Source organism: Nasonia vitripennis (genome assembly GCF_009193385.2).
Source record: "Nasonia vitripennis strain AsymCx chromosome 4 unlocalized genomic scaffold, Nvit_psr_1.1 chr4_random0009, whole genome shotgun sequence".
NCBI classification, from domain to species: Eukaryota; Metazoa; Arthropoda; class Insecta; order Hymenoptera; family Pteromalidae; genus Nasonia; species Nasonia vitripennis.
This window is the reverse complement of record NW_022279645.1, coordinates 1,666,026-1,681,138: the sequence shown is the minus strand read 5'-3', so window position 1 is coordinate 1,681,138 and position 15,113 is coordinate 1,666,026. Positions and strand designations below refer to the sequence as shown.

The 15,113-nt window shown below is 32.2% G+C and overlaps 2 protein-coding genes across 2 annotated transcripts; both read left to right on the top strand.

Moving 5' to 3' along the window:
* Positions 1 to 228: 228 nt before the first annotated feature.
* Positions 229 to 2,201, top strand: LOC116738682. Its single transcript, XM_032602051.1, has 2 exons — positions 229 to 1,498; positions 1,567 to 2,201. Exons 1-2 carry the CDS (start codon positions 229 to 231, stop codon positions 2,199 to 2,201), a joined length of 1,905 nt encoding a protein of 634 aa, XP_032457942.1.
* An 8,802-nt stretch (positions 2,202 to 11,003) lies between these two features.
* On the top strand, positions 11,004 to 12,459 carry LOC116738685. The gene is made up of 3 exons (XM_032602085.1): positions 11,004 to 11,077; positions 11,342 to 11,585; positions 11,999 to 12,459. The coding sequence occupies exons 1-3, from the start codon at positions 11,018 to 11,020 to the stop codon at positions 12,337 to 12,339; spliced, it is 645 nt and encodes a 214-aa protein (XP_032457976.1). The 5' UTR covers positions 11,004 to 11,017; the 3' UTR covers positions 12,340 to 12,459.
* Positions 12,460 to 15,113: the final 2,654 nt, after the last annotated feature.

Here is a 15,113-nt window from a genome sequence, read left to right as displayed (position 1 = left end):
AGCCACCCTCCCTGACCTAGATGAAAATGATAGCAGTATGAGCATAGAATAAGACAGATAAATTTAAATTTTGCGACCGTGTTATATAAGCATAATAAACAATAATTAGGACCAATGACCCTGTATGAATGAATGAATGCATGAACGAAAATATATCGCATGAATTAAAATAACCAAATACACATAACATATAATTATCATACCACTCTCTTTGAATTATTTTCCGATATGGACCAAGTTTTGAAAAATATCGTCACCTCAATCGTCTTCGACGAAGTTTTGGACCATGTCACAATCTGTTTTGACCCCGCGGGAAAACTCCCTATGGTAATGAAGCTATTGAACAGTTATGGACCAAACAACACCGTCAAATTTGAAATTATTCCAAGAGGACCACACCATGACTCAGCGAGATTAACTATTAAGTACAGAACACGGACAAGCGCGACGAGACTCAGAAGCGACTATAAGACATCCAGAACAGAGGACAGGATCACAGTAGAACAGAGAGTAGAAGCACCGACTGATTCGGACAGCTCAGACACAGACGACGAACATAGCAGCAGCGACAGAAGTACCACTGACGGAACCGACGGAACGGACAACACTAGCGACACTCCTGAAAGCGACGATAACGACAAAAATGACGAAGTTATTTTAAATTCAGATGAAGATGTCCCACAGCAAGACAATGACAATAACGAAGACAACATGAACAACGACAATGGCCACATCCCAGACAACAATGACGACGATTACGGCAGTAATGGCATCGACAATGCAGACAACAACGATATCAACAGCGACGACAATGTTAATGATAACGGCTACTCCTTGCAGTACAATCCCCAAAACAACGTGGAATTACTCAAGATGAACCTGACGGACACTTATACGATAACAGCTATATACAGAGGAGACACAATTGACGCAGAGGCATTGTTCAGACAGTACGGACCATGCCACACAGAACACTACATGTCCACGACAGACGACACTAAAGCCATATCGACACGGTACCAGTTAGACAGACATGCACGGAAAATAATAAATCTATACAGACAATATATACAACGGACAGGCGAGGACGTGCAAGGACTTCAACGGCAAGAACGAGAACAGGGACCACCGACAACAGAATACGTTAGATCGGACGATACTATTTGTGTACGAGTACCGCGGACAGTAAGCAAACAAGAACTGACGGAAATATTTGCAACATTTGGAGAAATAGCTGACATACAACGCATTAAACCGAACAACGAAGACGAACGTTATACAGCATTTATACAATACAGACACAAGGACAGCGCATACAAAGCAGTAACAGAAACTGACAATACATACTTACCGAAATGGGCTTATAATCGAAGACAACGGACGACAAAAACAGCGACGACACAGGAAAATGCACAGGAGCGACAGAGAAACGAAGAACCACAGGAACCGCACAGAGACAAAGACGATGGACGTTGGACCCCGCCAACAACACAAAACTGTATGTTCTCGCACCACCTGACACGACACAACAGGAATTCAGATCGGACTTCATAAAATACGGAGAAGCAATACAGATAGAGTTAAAGAACGGAAAAAAGGAGAATAATGAAAAAGTAGGATACATTATTTACAAGGACAAAATAGACGCCATCGACGCCAAACTAAACGGAGCACGAAAATACAAAATTGACTGGAAGTTAATGCCACAGACTACTGAGACACTATTACATTTTACATGCGGAGACCAAATACCGATACAGAGTTTTACAGACCACACACGCGACTGTACCACAACTACACTACGACGACGGCTACAAAACGAAAAAAGAACAACCGCAGCACCAGCACAGCAACAGATGAGACCGACATCACAAACGCCACAACCGAATACCAGCAGACAAGCCGACGAGAGACAGAATGCTGGCACAGCAGGGACAGCAACGCAGTCAACAAGAGCACCAGTCTCAGTACACAGAGCCTTATACATCGACTACAGCTCATCAAGTGATGAAGAGTTAAATGAAGTAGAAATAGCCAGATCAATACGACAGCGACAACTGACCATAGACAATAGACAACATCAAAATGAGAGAGCAGATGAGGCAGAAGCACCAGCGAGGCACGAGGACGAAGCAGATAATGAGTTACGACAAGAACTGGACAAAATTGACTTCAAGAAGATATTAGACGTTAGTTTTTAAGTGACGACACCGTGACGCTAGTTTAAGTTAGATTTAAGAAACCAAGAGTGCCATAAAAGTTTTGTAGTCAATAAAAGATGCAGAACATAAGTATTATTGAACCAAGTTACCACTATTGTCATCTAATAAATAAGATACTGTTTTGTACTACCTTTCATAAAAAAAGAGAGAACATTTTTTTTCACTGACCAATTGACCTACATCCAAACAATACACCTTAATATAATATAAATATTAAACTATAGGAACTAATATCATATATAATATAAACGAAAGCGAATCTACTTACTAACACAAATGAAATATAGTATTAGCATAATATACAGTAGCAGGTTAGGACATATATTTAGATTAATATTAGGCAACATTAACAGTAATAGTTAAATTTATACAGTAAGGTTAAAGTGTACCAGAACATCATCAACGACATGTGTGACAGCAAGGTGAAACCAAAACAAATTACAAGGTAGGACAAAACTAAAGAGAATAGATTACCCAAGATAGAACGATCCATCCAAACCAATCATCCCACGCAAGCAAAAGGTGATGCATTTGAAGAAATTCCATGTATCAATGAGATACAAAGAAAGCACAATTACCGGTTGCGTACCAGTAGCTTTCAGAATTCTTTTCTCAATAAAAGCAGACCTGACCGCGAGACCGCTATATGAATGCTCTCGACATTCAAAGAGAAAGGATATTTCTATATATTTCTCTTCTTAATCAAGCGCCGCAAAGGCTGATTAATATGATCATGTGATCATAGAGGCAAGGGACCAAGGACCGCACCAATTATTTAAAACCATAGGCATACATCAACAGCTACAACTTAGAACAGCTGATAGACACCTGAAAAAGCTTGATCCTGCCCAAATTCTAAAAAATACCCTCCAAGATACCTCATACAACTCATTGCCCAAAATGCATCTCACAACACCGATATTAAATCAGTAAATAGCAGGTTGGAACATTAACCTCATAGGACAGTTCGTTACTCAGTTTTGGTTTCTCATTGTGTCACCGATGTCTGACCATTTACCCTTATATGTGTGTGTTTGTCGAGGACGACAAACGTCTGCAGGGGGGGGGTGTCAAGTGACGAAGTTCCTGGATAAATTATTTAGAAACATTATATAAAAATTACACAAAGCCAGTAAAAAGAAGATCCAGAAACTTCGACGCTTAACTAAGCCTCGAAGGAATTTACCCGAAACCAAAACAAAATTCTCCTCCCTCGGCTGAAGCGCGCGTGCACAGCCGACGCTGCAGTTTAGCCGTTGACCATAGTATTAGGCCCATAAGGCCTAATGAGTAAGAAAAAGAGCGCGGCTAGGCTGAAGTAAGAAGAGAGGAGAAGTAAGTACCCCGCGTGGGAGAAAGCTTCGACTCTCTCTCAAGCATCACCTCCCCCGAAACGACACTCCAGGGTGTGCGCTCCTAGAGAAAGGACGCTAATTTTAAGAGTTTAGATTTTGAGTAATTTGCCTTTGAGAAATTTCAATAAGTTTTGTTTCATTTGAGTGTCTGATTTAATTTGTGTTTTGATAAGTTGATAATAAACATCACTGCAATCCATGTGTTGAGTTTTGGAAAATAAGTCATTCAGAATACAACCAATTTTGAGCCATCCTCCGTTTTGCTAAAACATCTTGCCAAAAAGGAGATCTAAACCTCGCAATCTTTTCCGAGCAGTCATTCCAGTTTTTCTGAGCATCCTTTCGGGTTAAATTATTTCTCAAATTCCAGAAGTCCACAGAACAAAGTAAGTACCATTTAATTCAATATTTCTGAAGTTTGACATTTCGATTAAATCAAACAGTTCTGCCTCGACAAATTAGTGTTCTCACTGATCTCCCCCGTATGGGAGAGTAGCTAAGCGTCCACGTTTTAATAATATTTCATTGTTAGCTGGTGGAATCGGTTCTATCCTAACACCGGCAATAAGTATTGCGCAACGTTCCTGAAGAAGGGTTATGTGTACTAATAATACTGTTAAGACTTTGCAAATGAATTGTTAATACTTTTTTTTCTCATCTTCTGATAAATTGCTGTTAGATAAAGATGCTTTGAATTGATCACTGCATGCTTGAAAAGCTGTGTACATAACATTTACAACGTTTTGAATAATCGGCTCTGTAACAAAATATTTAGTCGATAATTGTAAATACATATCGGAAAGTAATTTAGCTGGATCTTGTAAAGTCGCAGAGGACTGTACATTTTCATTAAAAAGAGAATTAGAAACACATAAAGATCCATTGTGGCTTTCATTAATTTCCGCATCATGAATTTTATTTGTAGAGCAAGTCAGTTCAGGAATCTCAAAACTATTTTCACTATTTTCAACGCGTTTTGCATTTTTATGGTAATGATGTAAATGTAGTTTGTAACTATTTTTAGTTTTAAAGTATTTTGATTTGTTTAAGCAATAAGGACATTGGATAATGAATGTGGAATTGCGTTCGTGTTCCTTGTAATGTGCACTCATTAAATGAGACTTAGTCGTTTTATAGTTACAACTGTTTATAATGCACTTATTCATACTTCCATGAAAACGAAGTAAGTGTTGTCGAAAACTTAAATAGCTATGACATGAAATCTTGCAGTCATTTTGTAAACATCGAATTTCGTTAGTTGAGTTATCGTGAATCTTTTGGTGTTTATTATAATGAAATATATGTTCAAATACAGATGAACACAAAGTACAAGCATACATATTTAGTTAAATAATGATTATTTACTCTACAATTAAGGACTTTGTATTTATTTTATTTTGGTTGATAGGAATTAGATAGTTCTAAAGGATAATGTAATACTAATGCACCTTAGTGAACAAGTCTGAAAAAAAAATATTTTTAATGTAACTATATATAGAAATCGTTCACTTACAAATTAAATATATTAAAATACTTATTATTAAAAACTTCTTTTACACGGGGGAAATACGCGGTTAGCAAATCTACTATTTATATTATTAATTTTGTCGCTTCCCAGGAGAAAATGTATATGAGGTTGGAAAAAAGGTGTACAATTAAGAGGAATTGAAACTGGGGGAATAACATTGAGTGGGATATAAATAAAGGTATAAACATACACTAGCTGGGCCCACGTGAGGCTGGTGTATAAACCCATCACATATTAATTTTGTCTTTAAAGAGAAAACCGTTGTATGTCTCAAAAAAAAGTTTATCGCGTAAATAAAAATCAACATTCACGTACAGTTTTTTACATTTCATTTTAATACTCTTAATCAAAAGGATTGATTTATTATTGTATCAAGTAATTTAATCAAAAGAAGATGATAAAATTTATTTGCTGCTCAAACATAACCTATTAATTTCAATTATCAATAAACGTGATACATACATACGCACGAAATAGGTTACCAGTACAAAAATATCACCTTTAATACTTCTCACGCAAATAAGTTATGCACGATCTCCCGTTCTCCCGTTGAAGTAAAACGATAGCGTCCCATGCGTAAGTAGTTGTAAATTCATTATATCATATCTAATTTTACAAGACTGGTTGTAACTTCACTAAATTCCGCACTCACAACGAAACTTTGACCAGTTGTAAAATTACTACCGTCATGCTAGTAATCGAATACGACCTATGCTGGAGATAGCTATTTTACTACCAGGTAGTAAAATTGCTAGGGAAATATTTTAATTTACTAGATTTTGTATTTTTACAATTTTGAGAGTAGTGAAATTGTCTTACTCAAGATCAAAAAGTGGTTGTAATTTTACTACCACGTTGTATTTTTATAAAGCATTTTTTACAGTGCACAAAATGATGCGAAACATAAATTTCGGCGCGAAAATTAAATTTAAATTCGAAATAAAGTAGTATATTCGTTAATATAATTAAAAATTTGTAATGGTAATAAAAATAAAATTTGTTAATATAGTTATATTAGTAGTTATCAGAATATATATATATATATATATATATATATATATATATATATATATATATATATATATATATAATTATAATTTTGCTTGCAAGCAAAATTGTAATAAAGATTAATATTTCTACAAATTGAAATAATATCAATCTTGGAATATTGTTAAATAAGCGAAACTAGTTTACTTCATTTTTGAAAATAACCCAATTAAAATATGGGAATCGATTCAATTATTAATCCATCCTGCAATTATAAGCTGTATATATGTTTATCCCCCTTTTTATAAATATGCAAAACAACAATCAAAGTTGATAGTTAATAAATACTTTAAATTAACTAATATTATAATTATTTATAAATAGATTAAATCCTATTTAATCTTATTATAATATCGGCAGTCTTAATCGGATTTGATTAGCTGTATATTTAAATAAAATTATATATATATATATATATATATAAATAATAAAATCCTAACCTAAAAGTTCAACGCGCGCGGAGCGCGCATAAATGTACCTAGTTTATTATAAAATCTTGGTGACAGCTTGTAAGCCTTCTTACAGGAATCTTTCATGGCAGATTCTCACCATATTGCATTGAACCTTTCATGGAAAATTGCGGAAATCTTTTGAAATATTCCCATTTGGGTTTAAATTTGAACATTTTTTTAATATGCCAAGAAGCTTACAAAAGTCCTGCTGGTAACCTTCCCGGAACAATCCTACATATCTTTCTGATAGCTTGCAAGCCTTATTACCTGAATCTTTCATGGCAGATTCTCACCATATTGCATTGAACCTTTCATGGAAGATTGCGGAAAGCTTTTGAAATATTCCCATTTGGGTTTAAATTTGAACATTTTTTTAATATGCCAAGAAGCTTACAAAAGTCTTGCAGGTAATAACCTTCCCGAAGCAATCCTACATATATTTTGAAAAGCATTTATGATCGCTTATAGTAACCTTCAATGAAATGTTTATGTAATGTTGCTTCGAATCCTTCATGGAAGCTTAATAGAAGCTTGTTATAAGATAACATGTCATGTTTCAATAAATGAAAAATGAGATCTTCTAGTATTAGCTTTCAATAATCTTGCAGAAAGCTTTACTGGAATATTTCAAAGTAATATTAGAGAAACTTTCAATTGGAACCTTTCATGCTGTGTGGGCAAGGACCGCAACTCTAATACGTTCGATGCCTTATTTCAACAAAATGGCTATAAAAAAATAGAATATCCTCTATCATTGATTACAATAAGCATGTATAAAAGACGCTCGGCGCAAATTTACAAAGGGGCCTTTGTTATAAATTTCGACTTATACAGCCGATAACCGGAGCACGAAACATAGCTCGAAATGAAAAAGCGTTTGCGACGTTACAAACATTTTGAAACAAGTAAATTTAAAACGTGAAAAGCCGATCTATCTTATCATAAAAACGTATATTTTACTACTTTTCTTTGCCCTGTAACTGAGTACATCATCGCATAAAACTATTGTTTATTTAAAGTAAAAATAATTATCTTATTATTAATATTAAATAAACAGAGAGTTACTGTTTTTTATAAATAATGAAAATTTCAACATCGCACTTCAATAAACATTTAATAAAGAAAACCTTTTTCATAGGATAGATGGAGTTAAAAAATGCTTAACGTGAAAATATATAATAATGAATTCAAAAGAACATAATAGGTATAATTGAAAAAGTATGCAATGTGTGATGAAAGTTACTATCAAACTATCTGCGCTGTATGGAAGCCAGATATCTAAAATGTTGTACACATATTTATTACATTATTTACAAAAAAGTTACCGTGATAGTTTCGATTCATTTTTTTCTGTTGGATTTTTCATACCGAAACATATGGGGAATGAATATTAGGCTTTATCGTTCAAATTTTCGCATGATTGTCCAAATGCCCTAGTGGAAAAAAATTCTGTGCCAAACTGTGCTAAAACCGTGCCAAAACTGTGCCAATTTACGTCAAAATTGTGGAATAACTGTGTCAAACCATGAACATTTTGGACATTTAACACACTTATAGCACAGTTTGGCACAATATTGGCACAGTTTGTCATACTGAAAATTAATAAAATTTGTGAAAATTTTATCGCAGTGTCCGGCACAGTTTGGTGCAGATTGGCAGCATATTGGCACAGATTGACACAATATTGGCACACTCATTATGTGAATTTTATGAATTTAAAAAATTCTAAACAACTTCCCTAGTGAAAAAAAATTCTGTGCCAAACTATGCCAAAACTGTGCCAAACTGTGCCAATGTGTGCCAACCCGGTTAAAAGACACAGATAAAATCCAATAAAAATTTTAAACTCTCTATTGGGTCTCCAATAAAAAATTTTATCGGGTTCTATCTGCCTAATTATTTTACTTGATTCTATAGAAATAATCTAATAACCAGATGAATGTGAAAAAAACTGAAGTATTCTATAAGACTTTACGTATAGAAAGTGTACTGTAAGTTATCTGATTATATTTTTATATTATTATATACGGCTTATTACTTTTTAATTTAACAAGTTTTTATAGTTTATGGATAATACATTTTTTGTATTACCATTTATAAGCTTAAACTTATAATAATTTTATAGGATTTTTTAGTACTTGAAATAATTGTTATTTATAAGGTTGTCTATGTAAACATTTTATAATTTTTTATGAGGAAAAGTACGTAAGTATATGAATGAGCAACTGTTGTAATTGACTCATACCAAATTTATCACATTAAATAGAATATATAGAATAGGAAAAATTATTTATAAATTTCTTAATAATATCTATTTTATACGCATATTTAAGAAAATCCTGGTGCACAAACCGTATGATAACATATAAAAATTGATATTTATAGTAGTTGATGGGGGGAACATATAAATGGAATAATTTTTTTTATAAATATAAACGTATATAAATGTATCATACTTTATAGGGAAAAATCATAATATTAAAATAAATATCGCTTATCACTCTAAGTCGGTCTCTTAAAATGTTTTTGTTTTGTGCATTAGATGTTTGCACGTCGCGCTAGCATTATTGGTATTTCCGTGGTTAGTGTATAATATTTAAATTATCCTCAAACTATATGTTTCGTAAACGAAGTAGCATCCACACTTGTTTTGGCTTTGTTTAGGAAGTGTTATATAAGCATTATATACTTCTCTGCAGATGTTATCACGGTAAGTATACAATTACTTAATTATTTTTAGATTTGGATTTTAAATAGTTTAGAGGACAAAATGATTGATATTTATTAAGTCAACTAAACAAGAAAATCTATAAGATTATATTAAATTGTATAGAATTTAATTAGATTATATAATAGGATAATTTTATATATTTCAGATTATGCTATTTTGTACGAATTAATTATTATTTAAAGTTTTTTTTAACTTTGCTAACATAATTAATGTTTCTTTATCACATATAGTGAGACAAATTTTATTGTATTTTATTCGATCTATTGCAAATTTATATGCCGGTCTGCGTAGTGTTAAAGGTCAAAAAATATTTACTTTTCTCTGCTGTTGGGTAAAATTTGTATCGTTGGATTTTTTGAATACTAAATTTTATATTTTATAATTTACTACAGTAATTTTTGCTAGAAAATGTTGTTTCTTACCGTTTTTATACAGTCGAGAAATTTTTGATTTATAAATATTCAAAGTACGTTGAATTATAACATATGAGTACGTATAAGTTTATAATTTATCCTATGTCATTATATACATTTTGTAGAATTTTTGTTTAAACTTTATTGTGTATCCTGTGGTTTTTACTGTTATCTTCTGCGCTAAATTTTTGATTATTAAGTTTATTTTTTTTTACAAATAAAAAGTTGAATGTATTATTGCAAGCAAGAACTGAAAGTAGCTATGTTGGAAACTGCAGATAAAATCAAATAAAATATTATTTTTTAGAAAATGGAAAAGTATTTCCTGCGTTTCGAAGAATTGGCCGACTGTTTGCGCCTTGTCAGAAAGGGCCGGAGTGGGAGAGTGGGGACTGAGTATAGGTGCTATTCCTCCCTGCGATTGTAGTCTCTCGCTTAGCGCCATCACGTCACACGTGCGCTCGTTAGCCGCTTGAAGTGATTTTCTTTATGTCTCTCTTGCTTGCATCGGTCACGGTCGAGTCATCACTTCATCAGTATCTCATCATCTTCCGAACGGTGCAGCCACGTTTTGGTGACGAAGGAACAAAGAGTGATTGTGTCAGCAGCGCAGTGTCCTGTCATCACCCTGGCGTCGTGTTTAGACTTCCTTGCAGAGGAAGTCATCTTAATCTGCCTGTCCCGTCGATTCTTCGTCAACCCAGTAAGTTTATTACATTTATTAATATCATTGCATTATACTTTTCAAATATTTACTGCGTGTTTATGCGGGTTATTTACGTTTTGTGTTCCGCGTGCCCAATACAAAAACAAACGATCGCGTCGACCGATTCTCGGAAACGTGGACTTTTTTCGTAATTAAAAAAAATTACTGCATTCTTGTTTCACGAAATGTGCGTGCACTCGTATTTGTTTGTGGGTTACATTATGCTAGTAGTTTTTGTTCATGCAAATATGAAGAAGTTTGTTTATGGAACAAAACATAAAGCGAAATCCATTTGGCTATACTCCGCGCTGTTCCCTCCCCTCCTCATTTCCGAATGCATAAACCTAATTTCTTTATAAATGTTGTCAATTTTGGTCTATTTAAATCGGATCTTTCCTTTACTTCTCCTGGCTATCTTCTTTTTACAAGGAGATTATAACTATCGCGCCGTGTTAGTTTTCTTAGTTGCGATCAATACCTATATTGCTGCATAACAGTATACATTCACAGTTTATTTGAACCTTAAAATTTCTTTAATTGCAGCCAGTCGCCCAGAAAATGTAATGGATAAAATAAGCACAACCGAAGCAGCGCTTGGATTCATCAGAAAAATTGATGATACAGTAAGATTTAAATAATTTACATTTGCATCTTCTGCTTACTCGTACAGAAACTATAAAGCCATAACATCTCTTGTAAAAGTAGTAACTTAAAGCTCTTTAGTATATTTATTTTTTATTCTGCTCCACCCGTATACCCGTTTCTGGGTTTTTACGGAAACATTCCTACCACGTCTATGTGGGGATGTTAAAGCTTTTTAGTACAATATATCCAAAAAAGAAACATTATGCTAAATATTTTAATTAATTTTATATCATCCATTTCAGATACATTGCGGAAATAACGTTTACATTTCACACAAAGCATATGACAATGCTAAAAATGATGCGCACAAGAATGAAAAGGCCGATAAGCTATTAAGCGGTTACAGTGCATTTGTACGTAATGTGGCAATGTCTATCATCGGCGCTGAAACGTTGATGAAAAGCAGTGTTACAGGGAAAAAATGCAATCGGCTCAATACAACACCTAAGGAAAAATTAGATCCTAAACTCGTAGGTGCTGTTTACGGTAAGTTAAAGTAATACTTAGAGGATGTCAGAGGACTATTCAAACTGTGTTCTCACCGACAGCTTTGTAGTTTTCGTCTTATTGGCCGAAATTTTAATTTTTATATACTAGTAAATCTCAAGCGTGCTTAATTTTATGATCAGATCCACTGAATTCCCCGAACACTTTGACGATAACAGATACTATTCATTTCATGTGCTTATTTTTCTTTTAATCGTCTATTTTTACTCAAGAAATATCAGCGTTTTATGTATGTACAAAATAACAAAAAATTGAGATTCAGTCTTATTTTTAAAGTTGAAAAATAACGCCATTACCATATTTACTTATTGCAAAATTATTGTATACGAATTTCAAAATAATTAATACATAATATTTACAGTCATTTTAATTTTTAACTTGTTTGTTTACAGGAATATTTGAGTATTATTTAAAAACCGAAAAACAATTTAACGAAGTTGATATAGCATTGCATAAAAAACACGTCGGAGGTTATATTGCACAAAAATGTTGTGACGTTAATCGTAAAAAAAGCACGAAACCCCAAAATACAGATGGAATTAACGACATCCTAATTCCCGAAATAACAGAGACTACAGGAACACCGACAGAAAGTGCCAGCGAAGAAGACGAAGGTGGTGATGATAAAGATGGAACAGATGATGATAAAAACGGTACAGATGATGATAAAGTCAGTACAGATGAAAGTTCATCTGAAAGTGCTGAGGAGGATAATCAATCAAATCAAATATAATCAGCACGCTAAAGGATTGTAGTCTCGAAACTCGAACTCTTGTCTTTCGAATGCGCACACACGTGCAAGTGATGGTAGTAGCGAGATCTAGCGCCGTTTCATTATATATTAATGTACGATAAAAAAGTGATAAATATTCATATAAGCTATTGTTCTTTACTTATTTAATCTAATAAATAAGTATTGTGTCCGTATTCTTTTTCTGTAAAAAGTTATAAAATTCTAAAACATATTTTTGCGCCTGATACACATATCCAATAAAATTCAATTGAACTTGCTCGACGGTTCAGCTATAAATTTTAGTAAGTTCTAATAAAGCTTAGCATAGAAAATAACGATAGAAAAGTATAGAATTATTCAATAATCAAGTACTGGTTCCGTGAGCCTAATAGATTCATATAGACTTTCTACTGATTTTTATGAATTTTTAATCTTATTAGCATTTGATGATAAAATCTTATTTAATAAAAGATTAAATTGATTTTTAAAATCAGGGTATTAAGGTAATTGTCATGAGCTAGTAAAATCTTATAAAAAACGTGTTTGCATGTATTCTAAATGCCTACCAAATTCTTATAGATACTTACTTTTATAGTTCTTTATCTGGTATGCTTGGTGCAGAAGCCGTATGGATGCATATATACAATTTTTTTTTATAGTATTTTATTTGTGTCTTTCAACCGGGAAACTGCTTCTTGTGCAGTCAATATATTTCCATTTATAAAAACATTTGCAATTTTTCTTAATTTTTGTCGTAAATCTAAATTACCATTTTCAATATCATCAGATGCTTGTTTTAATAATTTTGAAAGTCCTGCTTCTATTTTAGTCACATAATTTACCATATAAAATGCTGCAACATAAGCATCTAATACTTTTTGTAAATCCATGTTTGATTCTAACAACATTAAAATTTGTAGATTGTATGCATTTATAGAAACTTCAAGAGATGATCTTTTTAAACAAATTTTATTTCTTTTTAAAGTACTTCTAATAGCGATTCACATTCTGTCATTGATAAATTTTGTAACATATCTTGATAAGTCACAGCAGTATTTGTCTTAAAATATGTATTCATTAACTCTTTGATTTTATGAACATGAACATTTTCATTACCAGTGATTTCATCTTCGTTTAATGGCTTCAATATCATTCTCATATTCATAACGTACAATGGATAATTAAAACGGCAAACTTTTTTATTTTGTCTACCTTTATAACAAGTCGGTTTATGTTTATGTCTTTGAAATGCCATGTAAGGATTTTTTGATTGTATTTACAAGTTATCAATTTATCAATAAAATCTAATAATTTTTGTTCTGAATTAGGATCATTTTCATCATAAACTGGTGCATTATTACAATACAGCAATGCGTGTACATGAACAGACCCACGAGCTTCAAATTCAACCCTTAAAAAACTATCAATAACAAAATGTTCTTTAAATGGACCATCTGGATTTTTTAATAAATTCATGATATTAATAAATCGATTATCGCAATATCTTACGCAAGTTACTGGATCATTTTTTATTAATTCAGTTTTTGTATCCATATCAAGAAGGAGAACATCTTGAGTAGTAATTCTTTTATTGTGTTGAAGTTGATATAAGATTTTTAATAAATCAAAATTTTTTATTTCTGAAGCAGAAAGTGACATAAATAATGTTGATATTCCTAGTTGTCTGATAACAGAAAATAATTCTTTTTTTTTTATTTTGCCAATAATATGGTGAAGATCTAACTCGTTTTAAAAACATAAATCCGTCGTCTTGTTTGAAAATATCATGCAATTTAGTATGATCCAAAACTTGTTCTGCGGATAAATTTTCATTATTTTTAATCTTTCTCAAACAAGTATTCATATTAGAAAAAACTGATTTTTCTATTTTTTGCTTTGCCATAAATAATAATCTAGTAGGTTCGCATCATCTTCTATCACGACGTCTAATTTCGGATAATGTTGGTTCACTATAAGTTAATTTTTTATCTTTATCTAATATTTGGCCTCCAAAAATTCTAGGAAAACATAATTCATAGATATTTTCAACTTTATACCATGGCAATGGTTGTTTATCTTGTCCTGGAGCTATTGTTATAATATCAGAAGTAATTTCTTCATTTCGATCTAAAATTAAAACTTCGTCATTTATTTCAAAATCATCATCTATATCATTTTCATTATTATCTGACGATGCATTTATTGTTTCATTAATAGTATTCAAATCATTACCACTATTGTTATTAGATTTGTCAAAATCATCAACAATAAAATTTATATCATTTTCACTATTACGTTCTAAACTTGTAAAAAATTCTTCGTTAACTTTTATATCATGTTTTATATATAATGGAGTATTTATAAGATATTCTAAAGCGTTCACTATTTTGCAAGGTTTGATGGTTTCATACATATAATCAGTTTGATGATCTAAATGTCTTTTCAATTTAATTTGAACAATAGACATTTCATCGAATTTTCTTGGTAAAACACTAATCATGTCGTTAATTTCAGTATGTATATTAACAACGCTGCCTTTTAAAGATAATTGTGAATTTAATGCATATGGCTGTAAAGCTCTAATTTACATGAATGGAATATAAGGGGAAACCATTCTTTCTTCAATCGATGATAAATTTTTAATAATATCAGGCACAATTGGAAAACGTAAATCATCATTTGCCGCCAATTTTGGTATATGACCTTTAAGAATGTGTTTTAAACATGTTTTACATACATATTCTGATTCAGAATTACGATTTGTGCAAAGAAAT